General features: G+C 34.7%; 1 protein-coding gene across 3 annotated transcripts in view; it reads right to left on the minus strand.

Moving 5' to 3' along the window:
* Positions 1 to 22,901, minus strand: part of LOC126972002 (protein disabled) — a 61,072-nt gene that overhangs the window by 35,805 nt on the left and 2,366 nt on the right. Inside the window, exons 2-4 of one of the 3 annotated variants that reach the window (XM_050818525.1) lie at positions 19,905 to 19,996; positions 11,056 to 11,270; positions 6,248 to 6,391 (exon numbers count right to left, since the gene is read on the minus strand). In XM_050818525.1, the coding sequence (XP_050674482.1) occupies positions 6,248 to 6,391; positions 11,056 to 11,270; positions 19,905 to 19,974 (429 nt within the window). In that variant the 5' untranslated portion in view covers positions 19,975 to 19,996. Of the gene's footprint in view, positions 1 to 6,247; positions 6,392 to 11,055; positions 11,292 to 19,904; positions 20,160 to 22,901 lie in introns of those variants that run through there. The other 2 variants (XM_050818528.1, XM_050818526.1) reach the window with 2 other exon arrangements.

Below are 22,901 nucleotides of genomic sequence, written 5' to 3' on the forward strand. Positions count from 1 at the left end.
AGGAGAAATATTATGGCCCCATAAACGTGAAATCCTAGTTCCACGCAAAGGAGGATGGCGAGAATGCATGTATTTTGGGACCCACTGAAAGAAGTGGCGTACATCATGGTAACTTATAAATAATCATAGAACATAACAAAACTAAGAAAAAAGCAAATCGTAAGTAAATATTAAAAAAGTGGAAGAAAAAAAAGATAAACCTAAAAGAATAATAAATCCTAAAATTATGAATCAATATCTATTGTTCAATCAATAATTTGTATCTTATGTCAATGCTTAACTAATGTCTGCTAAAAGATAATACAATATATATTATGTGGAAGGTTGGAAAGCAGCTTAAATAGAGAATTCACAATTCAGTCCTTTAAAGGTACTGATTTTAGTATCAAAAAACGATAATGATCTTATTGTGAATTACTGATTTGAGTAGGTATATATAGTTTGATGGTGTCGGAACATCCAAATAAAAAATGACTGTCATGTCAAACTTAGATGTTAATAATCAATTGCGCAAACCGTTCCGTTAGTGCAAGATGACTTATTTTTTAATAAACCATAATAATTTATTTCTTATGACTCATAACTTAGCGTCTCAATAATTTTTGTATAAACATCTTATAAACTTAAGTTTATAATTAATATAAACTTGTACTTGTACGATGCTTCCTTAATTTTTAAATTATGCGGGTCCATTCTCGCCATTCTCCTTTGCAGACATTTTAAATGTCAATTGTAACTTACATCTCCACGCGTTCTCGAGAAAGGGGGCATTGACAAACACACAATGAGGTAATCCTTTTAGGAAACTTAATAACTTATATTCCGCTGTCCATCCGTACTATACAATAGAAATGGCCTAAACACATGATCGGATTTGGTACGGCCGGACCATCGAACGGTCTGGTGGGATTTGGGTGGGCGACTTGTACCCATTGGTCCACCGTCGTACTCGGTACGGTCCGGACGGTTATAATAATAGTTTTGTGCGATAGACAATGCGACATATTATTTTATTTATTTAGATAGTTACACCAACAACACATCATTACAAAATTAAAATTTTAGCAAGTACACAGGGGATGTGCTGCAGAAGAGGGCTATTCGCGCGATTTATAACCTAGGTCCTGAAGAATCATTAAGAGAAAAATTTAAAGAAATAAACATTTTGACTGTTGCTTCTCAATACATTTTTGATAATGTTTTGTATGTTCATAAGCACATTGAGGAATTTTCTAGAAACTGTGACATTCATAATGTTAACACGAGGGACAAACATAAACTTGTTATGCCTACTACTCGGTTGGGTCGAGTTAGTAAGTCTTTTGTTGGGCGATGTATATGCTTCTACAATATGATCCCAGAAAATGTACAAAACAAATGTGTTACGAAATTTAAAAGAATTGTTAATAAACGTTTGTGTGGGAAAGGTTATTATAGCATAAACGATTTTCTTAATGACACCACGGACTGGGATTAAAGCGAACGCCCTCAGGCTCTTTAATTATTAATGTTTATTGTACGATATTACATTGTAATCCATATTTTATATAAAAAAAAAGCCCGTGCGAAAAGAGTAACAAAGTTGAACAATTAAAATTAAAGAAATGAAGAGTTAAACAAAAATGATGATATTAAACGACTTAAATACATTTCTACTTTAAAAAAAGAGATTTATAAAATTTATAACTATACAACAATACATTAATTTATTTCTTATATTTAACTTACATAACTAAGATCTTTATATTTTAAGGCAGTCGGTTTTAAATTTATTGATATTAGTCATATGAAAAAATATCATGACATATCATCGAATATGGTCCGGTACCAGACAGCGTCCGATTGATCTGCCGGACCAAATCTGACCATGTGTTTAGGCTATAAGACAGCTAAAATGTTGCCAGGGTAATATGTATTGGACTCATTATTGGCGTTATAACAAAGATTAACGAATTAAAAATCGTCGCCAAATACTTTAAAAACTTATTTCTTTTCTGAGTGTTCAAAAAAATTGTTATTTCTTGTTTAATGATACGGTAGCCATCGTGCGCTAGTGCATCTCGCACCTATACTAACTTTTCTTTTAAAAAGTATAAGTACTTAGCCCAAAACTCACTCGAATGAAAAAGAAAAAAAAACACGTTGACGAAAGTAACGTAATAGCATCGAAATAGTGCGGGGTAACTTAATTAACGAAGCCATTTACGATCTAAATATTCACCCCTCTACGACGTAATCAATCAATTATATTGGGACGGGCACTGTACATCACTTCGTCAATGTAATCTATATATATAAAAATGAATTGCTGTTCGTTAGTCTCGCTAAAACTCGAGAACGGCTGGACCGATTTGGCTAATTTTGGTCTTGAATTATTTGTGGAAGTCCAGAGAAGGTTTAAAAGGTGAATAAATGGGAAAATGCTGCAAAATTAAATAAAAACAACAAATTTGTTTTTCCTTTGATGTGTCCATACATAATTTCTATGAGAGAATTTATTGACGCACGGTTTGACAGTTCTGCTGTGAAACAATTTAATTACGACAGCAGGGTGCATAATTTACGAACTAATTTTTGATGTTATGATATATTATTGACAAATTCATATAAAAACATTATTTTATTTTTTATATACAGAACAACGTCTGTCGGGTCAGCTAGTATTTTATAAATTTGGATGGTGAGTGGGTCACCAGCTGATCGTAAGTGGACTGGATAATATAACAATACTTTAACTTCATAATAGAACGTCCGAATCGATGCACGCACACATACACACGATTTCCACGGCCTTTAAGCAATCTTGGGGAGACAAAACTATTAAGTGCCACGCCGTAAGACGCCGAGAATGATCGCTGTCCGAGTTAAATTAGCTGCGCTAAGCTATTTGTATGTACCAACCCTAGCGCTCGGCCCAGACGTAGATATAAATAATTGGAAAATCCAAAAGTGCACGCCTCGAAGGTTCATGCTATATTTTTTTTAAAGTAAAATTTCGAATAAAATCGAATCACCAGCGTATTAAAAAAAAAGAGAAGGCCTACAGTAGTGATTTTACGAAAGGAACCTTCTCTGCTTAATTCTGAAAAAATATTTAAGTGGTTTCGTCAAGTCATTCTCGGGATATCCGTACCCTGCCGGTTTATTGAATCACAGACTAATGGACGTCCACGATAATTTTTTAATGAACTTTTTTTATATTAATACGTATTCGACAACTTAAAAAAGTATCAGGATTATTCATTAGTATCTCAGCTTTATATTGATGTGCTTTTTTAATGTGTAAGAGTAATAGAAAAAAAAAATGCAGTTTAAAGAGTGGAAATCGTGTGACCTTGACAGGTCGGTTATAAAGCACAACCTCGCCGCTTCGCGTTCGAGGCGTGCAATTTTAAGGCGAAGAGTAAGCAAAAAACACGCAAACATGGTGTTTTTAGACAAGTTTTGTGGTGAAAGTATAGCATTTCGAGCTATGAACATATGGTTATAGTTAACACTGCCGTGCTTTTTTGAACTACCACTTTTCTTTGAAGTTAAACAAGTTTTTTGGCATGGCGTGATGCATTTTTTTGGTACTTCTCTCAGAGAAGTTATTATTATAGCTTGTACTTTTTTGTGCAGGTTCATTTATTCAGATTAGTAGTGAATAACGAGGATTGTAAGCATATAAACTGTTTTCCACGCAAGAATATTGAAAATATTGTCTTAGTTACATAGATAGCGGGCCGGAAGCCGTGAACTCATATCGCTCAAGGTCGCTGGCATTTAGTGTCGCCTTAAGGATACCGCTGAGTTACGCTACTGTTCTAACTCTTATCTTCGCCTTTCTTCTTGGCCTTTGTTGATATCAGTTTGTTGATCTCTTCAATGCCCTACTACCGAAGTTATATCTTTAATCAAAACAGCAAACATAACCTATCGGACGCTATGTTCCGTTTCTTTTCTTTCAACTCTTCATACACCTCTTGTTTTTACGGTTATCTTTAGTATACAGCGATACTTTATAGCATAATATAAATTCGTAGATGTAAAAAAAATGCATTTTTGTAATACTATTCAAATGAAACAGTAAGCCTTGTCTCACAGCGAGGTCTGGTATGACAGCAATATTATAATATCAAAATTATTTATTACTAGCTGACCCAGCTAACGTTGTATTGCCACAAGTAATAAGAAAAAAGTCAATAATTAAAATATTTGGGGTATAAAAATTTGATGACGACCGATTCTCAGACCTACCAAATATTATCAAATCGTACATAAAATGTATCGTACTTCAATCATTATTTTATTCAATTGCCATCTTGCATATAACTCTGTTCCATCCACAGTTAATCTGCCAACTATAGTTGGCTAAAATTAAGTATATGTTTTACCTCGTGAGAAAGTTAGAAAGCTATAAAAATTCTAAGTAGTTATTCATTTTAAACTATTCTTTCAATTTGATTTCTGAACGACTGGGGACACAACAAAGGAAAAACAAAATACTTGTTATTTAATTCCCAGCATTTACATATTTATTCACCTTTTAAACCTTCTCTGGACTTCCACAAATAACACAATAAACAAATCGGTCCAGCCGTTTTCGAGTTTTAGCGAGACTAACGAACAGCAATTCATTTTTATATATATAGATTAAAGTGAAACTTTTCTAACATCGCGGCAAATTTTTTCGTCCATCTATCGCTATCCATAATAATTGTCATATACTTCATTTCACACGATAATTTGCGCTGAAATTGTTTATTCTCTTTGTTGTAATTTTTATTATGGCAAATTATTATGCAATTAGATTCCTGTCGGATAATAGAAAGATAACTATAGACAACAGACGCATTAGTATGTGATCTAATACCAATTGTGTCTCGCGCCGGCTAACCATAATGTCACAATGTCGAATTGTCACCGGCATAGTCGCATTGCATCAAAGTACTCGGTGTAACGCATTCATTTACCAAACGCCGAGCGAACACACGAAACTCAGATATGTCTGTCTATTGTTTCGCCATGACTAATTTTAATTTTTAATATCATATATTTTCCTGCGCACGCGCACGCGCTTATACAACTAATTTATTTTAACTGCCTGTAAAAAAAAATTAGCTCTTTGTGGAATGGAAACGGAAACGAATATCAAATTTTCAATTTCGGTTTTTGTAGAAAGCCCTGTTTCGATAGGTTAGTCTCAACTATGAAAATCATCGAATGAGTTTAAGATTACTAGAAACATTGGCTATTTGTAATATAAGTAGTAGCAATTAATTTTGACAGGTGCGTTTTACTTCCAAAATGATTCTCAAACTATCATTATTTAACTCCAACAACAACTTGTCATTGACAATTGGTGGGAGACGGGCCGCGTTATATTTCACCGAGACACCACGGTGCCTCAACCAGTGACGCGCCACCGTGACGTCCGTAAGCTACCAAATTAGACACCATACAGACACCAGTCATTTTTTTATGAAAATAAGGGACGAGACGAGTAGGACGTTCAGCTGATGCCCATTACAATGCAGTGCCGCTCAGGATTCTTGAAAAACCCAAAAATTCTTAGCGGCACTACAATTGCGTTCGTCACCTTTAGACATAAGATGTTAAGTCTCATTTGCCCAGTAATTTCACTAGCTACGGCGCCCTTCAGACAGAATCACAGTAATGTTAACACATTACTGCTTCACGGCTGAAATAGGCGCCGTTGTGGTACCCATAGACTAGCCGGCGGCTATGACGCGTCCGAGCTGGTCGCGCCACCAAACATATATATATAATGTAATATATAAACGTATATATATGTATAGCGACACCGTGGTGTCCGAGTGGAATATAGCCCTAAGAATATTGGGACACGTTGTTGCATCATCTGATCTTGTAGAGTTAACATAAAGTGATACGAAACCAAGCGTCCGAGCTGGTTGTGCCACCAAACTGGTTGCGCAAAGGACACCAGCTCTATAAATTTGTATAGCGTCACCGTGGTGTCCCGGTGGAATATAGCCCTTAGAATATTGGGACACTTTGTTGCATCTTCTGATCTTGTTACGAGTTAACATAAAGTGATACGAAACCAAGCGTCCGAGCTGGTTGTGCCACCAAACTGGTTGCGCAAAGGACACCAGCTCTATAAATTTGTATAGCGTCACCGTGGTGTCCCGGTGGAATATAGCCCTAAGAATATTGGGACACTTTGTTGCATCATATGATCTTGTAAAGAGTTATAAGTGATACAAAAACCAAATGTATTTACCTGACTAGCAGCTTTATCAGTCTTAATACCGAAGAATCGGTGTCCCGTATCCGGGGAGCCGAATATATAGCCGAATGCTCGGGAGTCGATCATGTCCTGCGCTATGAACGATATCTTGTGCACCGGATGGTGGTATAAGGAATCCTGTAACAGAGGAAGTTTGTATGTATTACACGTCTTATTAATTTTGACAAACGCCCATGGCCGCTTAAATTTAAAAGAGTTCCGTAGCCAAATGGCAAAAAACGGAACCCTTATAGATTCGTCATGTCTGTCTGTCTGTCCGTGTATGTCACAGGCACTTTTTACCAAAACTATATTGTTTAAACTTGGTAAGTAGATGTATTCTGTAAACAGCATTAACATTTTCATAGAAAAAAAAACAATAAAATTTTTGGGGGTTCCCCATACTTAGAACAGAAACTCAAAAATTTTTTTTCATCAAACTCATATGTGTGGATTTATCTATGGATGATAAGAGAATGATAAAACTAAAAAAAATATATGATGTACATTACCATGCAAACTTCTACCGAAAACCGGTTTCAACGAGATCTAGTAAGTAGTTTTTTTTAATACGTATAAATGATGAGAGCTCATATGCACTATATGATTTTTAGCAAAGATTTTTTGCCTTTTCCATTTAAATTATATAATATCATTTTCCTTTCTATATAACTTTTATATTATGTTACATGCTGCTACGGAACCCTTCATGGGCGAGTCCGACTCGCACTTGGCCGCTTTTTTTGTCTACAATTTCATAACCTGTTTACAGAAATACAAGTAGACCAGTGAACGTCCTGTCGAGATCGTTTTAGCAGTTTTGAAGATAGGCCGAAATAATCAATAAACACACAGACAAAATTATTAAAAAATCATGCTGGCATCAGCATTCAGGTCTGACCCATTGAAGATGCCTCCAACATTAACAAGAACTGAAATTAAATGCTGTAATTTTGCCTCAACAAACAAACAATAATTTGTTTATAATACGTACATAAATAATATATTATACATTTAGAGACCAAGGAAACCGCAGACTTTCGATCGGCCGATAGTTTGGTTGAGTTCGGCTGCTAAGTGCGCACACTGGCCCGACTAAACAGTTGGGTCTGTGATGAGTGCGCACACTAGACAACTATCGGCCGACACTTTTAGGGACGATTCGCTATTAGTTTGAAATCGGCTATTGATGAGGCTGACCGACTAAACAATAGGTGGTGCGCGCCTAGAAGAGCGCTTATTTAACAGTCGGCCGATAGTTTGCTGACGGTTCAGTTTCAAGGCAATCGTGTAGCCCATCAAACATTTTTGTCGGCCAATACCGAATCGTTATAATGTGCGCACTCTCATACATCTTCATACTGATTAAGAAACCAACCAAACTATCGGCCGATCAAAAGTCTGCAGTTTGCGGGGTCTCTTATACAGATCATGTAAATCCTACTACTCCACAGCTGAATATCTAAGTGATCCGACAGCCTGGGACTAGATTATGATTATTTTATAGCAATAGCAATGACAGTACAATATTGTATATTTGATCAAAAAGAGCGCAAAAAAAAAGAATGCTGTGAGAGTTTCTTGCACCGAAATTTCCCTCTCAGAGCGCCATTTGTTTCCGAAGCGGTAGTAGTATCTAGTATAAAGAATTCTAAAGGAATAAATTATGAGAATGTAAATGCCGCTCTATTAACCACTATAATATTTAATTCAAATCAAAATCACTTTATTCATATAGGTCAACGGAATGACATTTATGAATGTCAAAAGTTTTCTTTTCTTTTTATTTTACCGCCACCACGGAAAGAATTCAGCTTTAATGACAGCAAGTGGCAAGAAACTTATTGCCTCTCTTATCAATAATTTATAGCTTCATCGTTTTACAAATGATTTCAACTACAATATATGTAAAGTGATGCAACAGTAATATTCAATGCCTTACACGAGTAAATCAAAAAATTTTTGACATACCTACTTCTCTGGATTCCTTCTTCCCTTTCATACAACATGTATTTTTCTCGGTAGTCTTAAAGCTGGCTCTTTTTCAGTACATTCTTGAACTGAGTCAAATATGCCAAAACTCGATTCACATTCATTCTACAAATTCACTCTTTTGCATGGCTATAGCAACGGCGCCTATTTCTGCCGTGAAGCAGTAATGTGTAAGAATTATTGTGTTTCGGTCTGAAGGGCGCCGTAGCTAGTGAAATTACTGGGCAAATGAGACTTAACATCTTATGTCTCAAGGTGACGATTGCAGTTGTAGTGCCGCTCAGAATTATTGGGGTTTTCAAGAATCCTGAGCGGCACTGCATTGTAATGGGCAGGGCTTATCAATATTACCATCAGCTGAACGTCCTGCTCGTCTCGTCCCTTATTGACACAAAAAAATATCCACTACAACTCCAACAATCAACACATTACTCTATAATATGGCTGATTCTCCATCTTCATCGTCAAAATTATAAAAGGAATAATTAGTCTCTAAGAATCACCAACAGACGATCATGGGGCAATACATTTAGAATTGCCTTAACAACTTGAATTTAAAAACCGAAGACTACAAAAAGGTTCCCCAAAAGGTAGGATCTATGATCTTCCAACACTCGGAAATAATGAAGTTCACGATAAACCACACAATATAGTATTAAGAATTTTTTTGAGGTCAATACTATGAGTATTTTAGATTTTATTCGTGAGTGGCAGTTATTCAGACTTAGTCTAGAAGTGCATAGTTCTCTCCGGCCAAGGTAGAAGATTTTGTAAGCGAATATGCGTCTCCAATCATAGCCTCTCTTGGGAGGCTATCTAGGTGTCGGCATAAACTAATTATCTATCGGTTATGCGTTCACCTTACAGACAGTCCGTTGCATTACAACATCAGCTTCAAGTAATGCCACAAATATGTCTGACAGATATTAATATAAAATTTTCATGCTATAATAATTTGTAAGTTTCTATGGCTGACTATTCGTTCTTCTATTTTGGAAGACCTTCCGATTCTTAAATAATATTTGCTATTCTTGTAGTTGATTTTGCATTTAAAACCATTTACATAGCAGCCGTTTTAGAACCAAATGGTATTACCCGCCGCGATGGCAAGGGTCCTGACGGAATGACTCTGGTGGCTTGGGCACGGGGAAGGGCGCTGGTCTGGGACGCGACTTGCGTCGACATTCTGGCTCCTTCCCATGTCCAAGTTACGTCAGTTGGTGCCGGGGCTGCTGCTTCGAATGCCGAAGACAGCAAGCGTCGCAAATATGTCGGTCTCAATGAGTCTTATATCTTTATGCCGTTTGGTTTCGAGACACTTGGCCCGTAGGCACAGAGGCGCTGAGAATGTATAAAGTACTATCTTCTCGCCTCAATAGGGCTACTGGCAATCCAAGCACTGGCAGCTATTTCGGTCAACGTCAAGCTAGTTATCCAACGTGGAAATGCTGCCAGTATTCTTGGTACGCTTCCCCGTAGTGATAGTTTTAATTTTATGTAATCATAGTATTGTAAATATAGTTATTTTGTTTTGTTTGAATAATTGTAATATATTGCATTTCCTTTGTACGTTTCCCAGTCAATAAACTTGTTGGCCTTCATATAGATTTTTACGAACGAATGAACTCAACATCTGGTCAGGGTGTACTCCAAGGGTACTTCGGTTCAGTTTCAATGTTGCCTGTGCATCATATTGTGTTTATAATTTTACAATGTCGACTATTTATATCATTTTATCATAATTTTTCTTTAACACATATATTCAGCCAGTGAACTGGAAAACATTTTATTATGCAGATACAGTCTCGCCTCATCGCCTTTCAAATTCACTTAAAAAATGTTCAGTAATAACATTAGTTTTTCAGGCTATCGACGATGCCCTTAATAGAATAGAAATTTTAGTTTTGAATAATTTTATCTACACCCATGCTTTAAATCCTCTATTAAAGATTCTAAAACAGCTTATTGCCCACATTAAAACACCCAATGTCTTAATAACCATTACATCATCCAAACGAGTGTTGTAATGAAATTCAGTACAACATTACACATCATCCCTTTTTCATAATAACACTCCTTTGGATGATATTATGGTTACTAGGACTGGCTTTTTTAATGTTAGCAGTAAGCTGTTTCAGAATCTTTTATAGAGGATTCATCTTATGAGTGTAGATAAAGTCTTGTATGCAACTGTTGATAATAATTAGATATTAAAACACTCATGTGATACTATTATCACATTAATTAAACCCACATTCGTGTTTTAATACCCCTTATTACACAACAGTTGAATAAATAACTAGTACCACATTCATGGATTTTTGAATATGGTTTATTAGTCAAACTTTTTAGTAAATCGTAAATCGAAGAGATACATTAAATTAAATCTTTATTAAGCCACTAGCCGTTCCAGCCCGCCTCGCTGCAAAATTTAAAAGGGAGGAACGTTGATATATATATAAGACCATTTTCATTACATAATTATATATAGATGACATTGTTTTAAATATGTAGATGAAAACATTATTAATTTATATTTACACTAGCCGTTCCCGTCCGCTTCGCTGGACGTATTTTAAAAGGAAATAAATTAAATCTTATTCATCTTTTTACAAATACAAAAAAAGTAAGTAGCCATAAACCTTATAGGATAAATGGTTTCATGTCGATACGATCAGTGGTTTAGGCGTGATTGAGCCTCAGACTAAGATCATTTTCATTATATATGTACTTATGTAGATTTTACATTTTAGTTTTTAAAGTCGGTTTTTTTACGTATGGTGTTACAGTGTGTTGTACTTAGTACTTACCCCGGTTTTATCATCCCTTAAGCGCAGTCCGTCGATGGCCACGTGGACCTGGATCCGTTGCTTGTGCTCCCCGGCCGCTCGGATCGCCATCTTCAGGTCGGAGAGCGCCTCCTGGCACATCCTGTCGCCCCGCGCCTCCGGCACCTCCAGCACTCCTATCAACTTGGCCCGAAACGACACCCCCTCGCCCAGAAATCGGCCCGGATCATTCTTATCTGCGAGAGGAGCGTAGAAAACTATACGTGATATGGTAGGCATGCTCTCTGACACTAACATTGGCGGCATTGAGTATTTGGATACAGTTTTAATGTCAAACACTCGCTGCCTGCGGTGCTGGAAATCATTGGTGAACTTGCGATTTAACGGCCGTTCCCAATATTCAGTCTAGGTATCTCTTACTTGAGATAAAAATCGTATCTATCGTTGACTTTTCTGTCCCAATAAACTTATCGACGGTAACTCACCGTCGTCCCAATATAAGGCGATAAGAATGACTTACCGGGTATATTGGTACAGCTTAGATTATTGACAGCTAATTACTGACAGTAGAAGGTAGTAATTTATCTCAATATGTAGATAGTATATTGGGAACGGCCGTTATATTGGGACACGTGAATTCCGATTTCCATACAAACTTTATATCGCTGGTAGGCTATACGTCGTCCCATTGACAGACAGCGTGCATAGATAAGGTGGGTTACCGTCGATAAGTTTATTGGGAAAGAAAAGTCAACGATAGTTACGATTTTTATCTCAAGTAAGAGATAGACTGAATATTGGGAACGGCCGTTAGTGTGTTTCATATCACTTCGTATTAAATTAAAACCGAAATATGGAACATGCCAAATTGCACCATATTAAGCTTCGACTGCTTTATCCATACATTGCCGCATTTACTCCAGTTGTTTAAAATATTCTTGGCCAATAAGCAGCAATGTAAAACATTAATTCAGTTCAGGTTCGATTCGAACAGTGACAGTTGACACACGACTTGGGCGAAAAGTGTGCTTAAAGGTGCCTTTAAGCACACTGTTGCCGTTCCGGTATCAGACTGCGAATGATATGTCCTTATATAGCCCAGTGGTTATTGATCCTGCCTACCGCGCTAGAGATCCCGGGTTCGAATCCCAGTAGGTGCAAACATTTATATGATGAATATGGATGTTTGTTTCAGAGTCATGAATGTTTATATGTATTTATGAATGTTTAAGTAAGTATAATGTATTAATTATATCGTTGTCTTGGACCCATTGTAGAGAGTATGCCTAGTTTGGGGCAAGATAATTTGTGTCAAATTATATTATACTAGTCGATACCCAGCGATGTCGTTCGCGTACGTATTTTTACATAGCTGGACTTTTAGTAGGGATCCCTAATTTTTTGAAAATTTAATATAGCCTATAACACCCGGGGATAATGTAGCTTCCCAACAGTGAAAGAATTATTCAAATCGGTTCAGTAGTTGCGGAGCCTATTCAATGCAAACAAACAAACAATCAAATCTTTCCTCTTTATAATAGTAGTATAGAAGTATAGATTATTATATATCCTTATATATGTACAGGACATCATTGGTTTTTATAGATTGTAAGATACTAAACGATTATCCAAGAATTAGTACTTCTAGGCTACTAACTTAATGTGCAGTGCAAAAATTGTAGTTAGCCGTGAATTGCCAATCGATATATCGATAATAATTTTACCAAAGAGAAATTAAAAGGCATAAAAGGCATTTATTTTCTCAAAATTGATTCCTTTAGAATTATTTTTGATGTCATTTCTAATATACCATACCGCTTCGGAAATAAATGGCGCTCTGAGAGAGAAGAAGCGGCGCAAGAAACTCTACCAGCATTCTTTTTTTGCGCTCTTTTCAATAAAAATCATTTCTATCGCTATAAAATAATCACAATCTAGTCCCAGGCTGTCCGATCATTTAGATATTCATATGACAATATTATTATTATTACAATTATTTTCATATGACATAGAAAAAAGATTTTTATATTCGTGTGTAGATGTTAATCTTGAGTTTGTAGATCCATTCAGTAAACAATGCTTGGATTTTATGAGTTGGCAAAGAGGCGGCAATTTAGGTGCAGTCAACGACCTGTCTTGGCATGTATACGAAATCGGATGGCCAGAATATGTGGAGTTATAGGCAGTGGCGGCCTTAAGGGGTGGCGACCGGGGCCCGGGGCCTCGCTCTTACAGGGGCCTCGCGCAACAACCCAAGCAAATTAAAAAAAAAATAAAGATTTTTTAACGATACTTTTTTATTATTTGTATTAAAACTTTGGATTTTGATCCTTAATTACTTATTAAGGTTATAAATTAACGGTAAATTAAAATAAAGTTAGTCAACTAATAATTCACTATTTAAAACAAAATTGAAAAATTCATTATGCAGTAAGTATTTGATGAATATATTTAGCATTTCTCCTCAAACGACCTCAAATACCTAAACACCACAACTAGATCTACTGTAGTATCACATACTTTTCACAAAGTACTAAGGGCCTCGCAATGGGTAGAAATTAACAGGGCCGCCTCTGGTTATAGTGGCAGTAGAGGATGACAAGATTCTGACTTCAAGAGACATTGTTAGTTATTATACGCTTTATATTAGCTTCACCTTTGTATGTATGTTTGTATGTTTGTAACCGACTTCTTCGGGCGCGATTTTGACCCACCTTAAACGGCTAGATTTCGCTCAAACTTTGTAGATTTATCGAGGACCGATGACATTACACTAATTTGATAAAATTATTCAATTTTTCAATTAGCAAAATATGATTTTTGTAAATTTATATAATTTTCATCTATAGTCGATAAGGCAGGAATTGATGTTAAAGTACTTGATAGTTTTAAAAATACGCTTTTTATGAAAATTTAACTAAAAAATGAAAAATACTTAAAAAAAACTAAAAAGCACGCTTTATATAAAATTTAACTAAAAAATAGAAAATAAATTTAAATTGAAAATAGTGTAAAAAAAATATATTTTATTGTAAAAAAAAGCGTGGGATGCTTTTTAAGATATTATTAAAATAATAATTCTTCTACACCCCACGTTTTTTTTTACAATAAAATATATTTTTTACACTATTTTCAATTTAAATTTATTCTCTATTTTTTAGTTGAATTTTATATAAAGCGTGCTTTTTAGTTTTTTTTTAACTATTATTTTTTTTTAATTATTTGAGTGATAAGTACTGACCCGGCATACATTGTTTTGCCATATAAATTAAGTAACTCACGCTCATTGTATGAATAATTGTCAAATGTAATGAAATGTCATTGACTGAATTATTTCTATTGCGAATATATAGTTATTTCAAAATAAAAAAAATATAGGTTCCGGATAATAACAAGTAATCACCAACACATCGTACACTAAACCCTTCTCCAAAACCCGCTGCATCCTACTGTATAAGTACTATTTCGATCGGTTCGGTAGATTTCGCAGTAAGACCGAAAGAAAAAAACCGGCCCTCTATTTATTAGTACAGATTAGACCTTTTATGATACTTTCACGCTGTTTCAGACGTGTTTATTTCAAATGTATAGAACCTGAAACCTTGTGAAAGTGTATTGCGGTAATTACACTTGACTGAATTTAGTCATCTAAATTCAGAAGCAAATTTAGAAACATATAAGAAGCTTCCGATCACACTGTCCTAAATTTAGATATTGAATCAGTCACCAATTAAGGCGAAGGGTAAACAGAAAACATGCAAACAAGGTGTTTTTAGACAAGTTTTGTGGTGAAAATATAGGATTTCGAGCTATGAACACTACTTTATCCTGTTGCACATACCCTTAAGTCTTACTTGTAGGTTGCTAATGCTTATTGCTGGTTAAAGTTAGCACTCCAGAGCTATTATGAACTACCAGTTTTCTTTACAGTTAAGCAAGTTTTTTCTCGGCATCATGCATTTGTTTAGTATACTACTATCATAAAAGTTGTTCTTATAGATTTTAGTTTTTTATGTTGGTACATTTATTCAGATTAGTAATCAATAATGAGGATTGTAAGCAGTTTGCGCCTGTTAAAATGTTACATTTTCGACCCAAGAATTTTGAAAATATTGGCTTTGTTACATAGGAGCCGTGAACTCACATCGCTCAAGGTCGCCGGCATTTAGTGTCGCCTTAAAGCGCGTCGAGTTCGGACGTGTCGTATAAGTACGAGGATGGCTCCACTGTTGTCCAGGCAAGAAATAATTGGCCTTTGCCTAGCCCTGGCCGTTGGCTCAAATAAAATTGAAAAAAGAAAATGAAAATCATGGGTGAAAGTTAGCAAACATTACAAAGAGAGTAAGTGTTTTAGAATTAGCACGCTTCAGAAATGATCTACGAATAGATTCGAGATCGTTTGACATAATAAAATTAAATCTTGTGACACCGTTTATTCAAAAGCAAGATTCTATATCTATTAGATACTACTACTACTCCTACGAGACAGTATTAGTGCAAAAGAAAAATTGATCGTAACACTAAGATTTCTTGCAACAGGTAATTCATATCAAGATTTAAATTTCATTTCTTTAATATCCCAAGCCCTACTGACAGAAACTTGTTTAGGCTATTACTATTATTCGGGAACATAAAACTTAGATACGTCCTCCACGCACGAAGAGCCACTAGCGACTGAAATCAGTAACTAAATGCGATTACACTTTCCTAAATGCGTTTCCAATTAGGCTTCTAAGTGATTCAGTCATTCAGAAACCATCCTTACTTCTGAATTTAGGAAGCTAGGTGGCTGAATGCGATTATACTTAGGACTAAAGGAGGATGGCGAGAATGGACCCACGTAATTTAAAAATTAAGGAAGCATTGTACAAGTACAAGTTTATATTAATTATAAACTTAAGTTTATACGATATTTATACAGAAAAATATTAAGGCACTAAGTTATGGGATTTTTTAAAGATTTATTCAAAAAATAAGTCATCTTGCACTAACGGAACGTTTTGCGCAATTGATTATTTTGACATCTACTTTTTTTGACATGACAGTCATTTTTTAAATGGATGTTCCGACACCATCAAACTATATATACCTACTCTAGTCAGTAATTCATTACTAATACGCGCGTTTTTATACGCTTTATATTAGCTTCACCTGTATGTTTGTAACAAACTTCTTTGGGCGCGATTTTGACCCACTTTAAACGGCTAGATTTCGTTCAAACTTTGTAGATTTATCGAGGACCGATGACATTACACTAATTTGACCAAAAAATGAAAAATAAATAATAGTTAAAAAAACTAAAGAGCACGCTTTATATAAAATTCAACTAAAAAATAGGAAATAAATATAAATTGAAAATAGTGTAAAAAAAATATATTTTTATTGTAAAAAAAGCGTGGGGTGCTTTTTAAGATATTATTAAAATAATAATTCTTCTACATCCCATGCTTTTTTTTACAGTAAAATATATATTTTTTTACACTATTTTCAATTTAAATTTATTTTCTATTTTTTAGTTGAATTTTATATAAAGCGTGCTTTTTAGTTTTTTTTTAAACTATTATTTTTTTGATACTAAAACCAGTAGGTAAGTATCTTTAAAAGATTCAATACCTGCTTGAAAAAAAAATGAAAATCCTTAATAATATTAGATGCTGGCCAACCTTCCACATTTAAATTATGTTATCTTTTAGCAGACAGTAACTAGGAATAGACATAAGATACAAATTAATGATTGAACAATAGATATTAATTATTAATTTTAAGTTTATTTTACTTTTAGGTATATCTTTTATCTTCCACTTTTTTAGACTTGCTTACTTTTTTCTTAGTTTTGTTACGTTCTACAATTATTAATAAGTTTCCATGATGTACGTCACTTCTTTCAGTGGGTCCCAAAATACATGCATTCTCGCCATCCTCCTTTAGACGACTAAATTCAGTTAAGTGTAATAGGTGCGTATGACTTATGAACCAATGATATCTAAATAAGAATGTACTAGATGTGACATTAATATGTTGTCTCACAGACATCTTATCAACCAACAACGAATAAGATGCCATATGGAATTTAATATAAACTATACCATATCCTTAAATTTAATAACAAAAATATCACATTTATTTTCATTTACTAAACTGGTTTATTTTAAATAAAATATGTGGCGATTTCACTATAAGATTCTTAATTTATTCACATTGCCGTCATTTTTCACAACATTGGTGCACAAGCCCCTCAATATCCGGAGCGTTGTAAGCGTATGTATCAATGTAGTATGGGCTTTATAATGACATGACATGACAAGGCGACATTAAATTAACAAACGGGTAGAGCTATCTAAACTTAATCGTAAAAATATAATTCTAAGATTTAAAGTAACCAACTTACGCATATTATATCTAATAATATATAAAATTCTCGTGTCCCGGTGTTTGTTACCAAACTCCTCCGAACTGATGAACCGATTTGTATGAAATTTAATGTGCATTGGTATAGGGTAGGTATGAGAATAAGCCAACATTTATAACGTCGCTCAATCGTCGCGGTCGTAAACGTAATACGAAGTAGGCGTTACTTTGCGGAAATCCATAATTATACAAATTTATACACGAGCCAATATTTGTACACGAGACTTCAAGTCTCGTGGCAGATTTTGGCGAGACAACACGTCCTGAGGATGCCTCGTGTAGAGGCGAAACACGTGTCGAATTGTTTAAGAACAAATATTGGCGGAATTAACACTAAAGAAAACTTAAATCATTTGTATCTTAGAATATATTATACAGGTTGTAAAAAACTACATTATAAAAGAGACCATGATTCTGAATGTTCTTTTATTTATTTATTTATTCTGCACTGAAATTTCCAAAAAAAAAATTGTAGTGCAGATTATTTTTATTTTTTTTTAGAATAAAAATGCAATCCAATCCGTTTTTAATATCTATCTAATCCATATAACTATGTAATTATCCCTAGTTATAGTCCCCAAAATTATAAAAAAGCAGAAATGTATTTCGCCGCAACAGCTGACTGCATTTAAAACGTTGTACAGGGGCCGTTGACCCTTGTTATGTATGTAGGTTATTATTGCATTACATTGCTGGCTAAAAAAAATTTTTAAATATTTTTTTCTGCAACTACAGAACTTTCTTGCTAAAATGCCAATAGCTGATACAGTTATAGGGAGATATACGGAACCCTTCTGTATTCGGAGGTTGTCTGGTTGCATGGAATATAGACATAGTGCACTTTTATCAAGAAAAACAAAAATCTTTCCGAGTGACACAAAAAACTCGTCTATATTATAGTCTGACTTATTTAAATTTGGGCAATTTAAACAAAAATTACATATTTACGAATTTAAAAGGTTAAATATATTATATATATTTGCTTACATTATATTAATTATTCAATTGAATACCTATAGCAATAGCTTTTTTCAAGCTGTATTATTTTACATTATAGTAGCATATAAATGAGCACTGAAACAAAAAAAAAACAAAAAAAAAATATGATTATTATTTTTATGGTTAATTAATTTATTTAAATTCTGAATACAATCACATGCGTTTTAATCCTCTTTAAAGTGTTTTCAATAAAAATACGCCATCTTATTTTTGAATTATTTTTTGTTATCAGGCCTCTGACAGTCTCACTGACTGACGGACGACAGAGTCATCGAAATAGAGTCCCAATTGATGCGGAACCCTAAAAATAGAATATTTACCCCCTTATTCATAATGGTCCGCTAACTTTAAACAGCCTCTAAGGAGTGTTTTTTCTCATTCTGACTTAGGTCAATAGAAGAAGACAGAGTGAGAATTAGCAATGCTTTAAGTTAGCAGACTATTATGAATAAGGGGCTTAATTTATAGCAACAAATTCTTTTAAGTTTCAACTTTATAGTTTAAATACTCTTTTCGTCTCTTAATTGGTAGGTGTAACCAAAAAAATGCAATAATAAAAATGTGTTCGTATCTAGATTTCATTATCATAGGTACCTAAAAAGTAGTTTGGCTGAAAGTCAATGACATGAAACTCATTTGTGCAGCCCTCGTTGATATCAATACGGATATGCATTGTGCGTAGACGTTCGACAATGAACAACGAGCATTCTTATCTTACGTGTGAGTGACCACGGAAGGACGCAGATATCTTCCGAGACATAAATACGTCGTTATGCAAAACAAACTGTTTCGTTTGTACACTTCAAGGTCGTTTGAGTTAAACAAAGAGGCGAGCCTAGCATGGAAGAGACTTTATGACAAAGCCACTTCTAAAATCGCCGAAAAGAATTTATTTTGCAAATACATAAAACAAGAAACATGCTGTTAACATAAAAAGGAAAAAATTGCTGCTTTGCAATAGTTAATAGTCACACATATTTACAGAAATTAGTATCAACAGAGACTACTTCTAAATTAGTTTATTATTACAACAAATTCTACTTCTAAAGTGTAAAAATTATAACAAAAAGTCATTTAGAAGATTAGTAGACATCAGAAAAGTAAAACTCTATTTCACAAGCAAGGAGGCAATAAAACAAATACCTTCTATAGTAGAAAGGGTTATAATTAAAGTAAATTTGACTTCAAGATCAGTGTGAAGGGGACATTAGAACAACAAAGTCTACTTTTACAAGGTAAGCGTGATGTGCGTATGTACATACTCACCAAACTGCCGCAAGAGGTGCTGGAAATGACACACCTGCATCTTACAAAGTTAAGTTAAACAGCTCAGCGCGGCACCGTCCGGTTCGGCCTCTGTTCAAAAGCACGATCACTAGTCAGCGAGGTAATACAATGGTGATATGGAACCATGCGACAACGAAGCCGGGATGCTAACTAGCTACGGAAAGGAAAACACTCACATTTGCACGGGCTGGTTTTCTTTCGTAGCGTTTGCATTGGAAAGTCTGTCGGCAACTTGTGATTAAACATCTGGGCTACGCCTACCGTGCCACTGAAAATATACTAGGACATCAGAAATCACGAGGCAATACATATGTTTCTGCGCCGCACAACACAGGTTATCGTTCTGAGTGTCTCACGGGCTATTCGTACATTGGTTGCGCTGTTAAATCATTTATATTATTAGCGGCGAGTGAAGGCACATGGTTTCCTCTTGGCCGCTCCGTCAGTACTAGGGTTGCGCACACATCCAACCCCCTGATCAATACCCGCCCCTGATACCAACTCACAATTCGCCGCTGTCGTTCAATTATTTAACATGTTAAAGAGGCGAAATTGTTACATTTTAGTCTTAAAACTTTAGTATCGTCAATTTCTTTACTGCCATTACATTTAAATATACCGACTAATAAATTAGTATTATATTTCTTTATTGTTCTAAAAACGCAATATTAAACCGACTTCAAAAATAGGAGTATAGGTTTTCAATTTGATTGTATTGTTTCATATGTCCGCCGGTTAAGGATGATTTGAAAATTCATTACAAAACTTCATTTTGTAGTAGAGATAATTTTTAGTTAACTTGTTTCATAGCACATACATGTTTGAAGTCGCTATTTTTTATATATTAAACGATTGTCATTATTACATATTTTTATATGTTACTAGAAGACTCAACAGACTTTGGTCTGTACATAATAAATAAAAAACTGATTTCTTATGAATTTGTCAATAATATTTCATAAGATCAAGAATTATTTCGCAAAATATATTTCTTCCTGTTGTAATAATGAATTGTTTCACAGCGGAACTGTCAAACCATGCCTCACTAAATTCTCTCATAGAAAATATGTCCATACAAAACAAATATTGAAAATAAAAATAATTATGGGTCCCAAATCGAAATGAAAATTATCCTATCTCTCAAGTTGGACCAAACTGTACTCCATCAAGTAATCCCCATTTAAATCCGTTCATCAGTTTAGGAGTCCATCGCGGACAAACAACGTGTCACGTAATTTATATATATTAAAGATTATATAGGTATTCAAATAAAGAAGATGTCAATTTTAAAAACAAGTTGTCACCCAGCGCGTGTGGTTGCAATGCAACGATAATTTATTACTTGGAAAAATTGGCAGCAATATTCTAATACAAATGTTCTTGACTGTTTTCTCGTTGGTTTATAACCATGATCAATATATTTTTTAAATAAGATATTATCATTATCTGTGTCTGTATCTTTTGCATTTTAGGATTCCGTAGGCAAATGGCAAAAACGGAACCCCTATGGATTCGTTCTGTCTGTCCGTGTATGTCACACCCACTTTTTTCCGAAACTGTCAGAACTATAATGTTGAAACTTGGTAAGTAGTTAGTTGTAGTATTATTCTGTGAACCGCATTAACATTTTCACACAAAAATAGAAAAAAAAAACAATCAATTTTGGGAGTCAATAAATAAATATAATATATATATATCAATAAATCCATAGAACTGAAACTCAAAAATTATTTTTCATCAAACCCATACGTGTAGGGTCTATGCATATATCTGCATGCATAGGTCGTCAAAAATTATATTGAAGTTGCTAATATCATTTTTTTATAAACTGAATAGTTTGCGCGAGAGACACTTCCAAAGTATTAAATTTTGTGCCCCCCCCCCCTGTAACTTCTAAAATAAGAGAATGAGAAAACTAAAAAAAAATATGATGGACATTACAATGCAAATTTCCACCGAAAATAGGTTTGAACGAGAGCTCATTTGTGCTGTATTGCCATATAAAGTAATAAATAAAAAAATCCATTGCCAACTCGCAACCCTATTGCGGATCTGTGGATGTAACAGAATAATATAAAAATCGCTATAGAAAAATAGGTGTTTATCGTAGACGGGTCAAAATTTTAAGTTGTATGTATTTTTTAAAGTTGTATCATAAAAAAGTAAAAAAAAAAATGATTTATCTAAAAATAAAAATAAATTGGGGTGGACGACCCTTAACATTTAGGGGGATGAAAAAGATGTTGTCCGATTCTCAGACCTACCCAATATGCACACAAAATTTCATGAGAATCGGTCAACCCGTTTCGGAGGAGTACAACTACAAACACCGCGACACGAGAATTTTATATATTACATTACTTGCTCCTACGGAACCCTTCATAGGCGAGTCCGACTCGCACTTGGCCGCTTTTTGCATATAGCAAGTATTAGAGTACCTACTTTATACATTTAATCTGAATCAAAATCCGATAGGAAACGATGGTTTCCAAAATGATGTTGTGATTGGTTAATATTGTAGGACGATATAGCGGAGAACGAATCATTGTTTTTTATACAAACTAGACGAGCAGGACATTCAGCTGATGGTAATTGATACGCCCTGCCCATTACACTGCAGTGCCGCTCAGGATTCTTGAAAAATCCCATAAAATTCTGAGCGACCCTACCATTGCGCTCGTCACCTTGACACATAAGATGTTAAGTCTCATTTGCCCAGTAATTTCACTACCGACATACAGTAACGCATTACTGCTTCACGGTAGAAATAGGCGCTGTTGTGGTACCCATAATCTAGCCGGTATCCTGTGCAAGGGAGCCTCCCACTGGTATATTCAGAGCTGCAGTTATAAGGATATACAAAGTTATATCATATCGAACTGTTTTTTTGTCTCGCCCGCGTAAAGGCGACAGAATTACTGATTAAGAATTCATTCTAAATCAATAGTTCGGTAGAACTTATGTCCTGTTAAGTTTTAGTCCTTGTCTACGTCGTCTTCTTATTGGATTTACCTTTTAATTTAATGAGTTTATGTTTTAATTTTTTTGCATAAAAGTGTTCTTTAAGATCGTAGACAAATTGTACGTCTAGATAGAGCCGGCTGTTAGGCAACGCACGACAACAGGCCAGGTTTATAACTTTAGTGTGCATGACAGCTACGTCTACACTCACG

The sequence above is a fragment of the Leptidea sinapis genome, chromosome 25 (assembly GCF_905404315.1).
Source record: "Leptidea sinapis chromosome 25, ilLepSina1.1, whole genome shotgun sequence".
NCBI classification, from domain to species: domain Eukaryota; kingdom Metazoa; phylum Arthropoda; class Insecta; order Lepidoptera; family Pieridae; genus Leptidea; species Leptidea sinapis.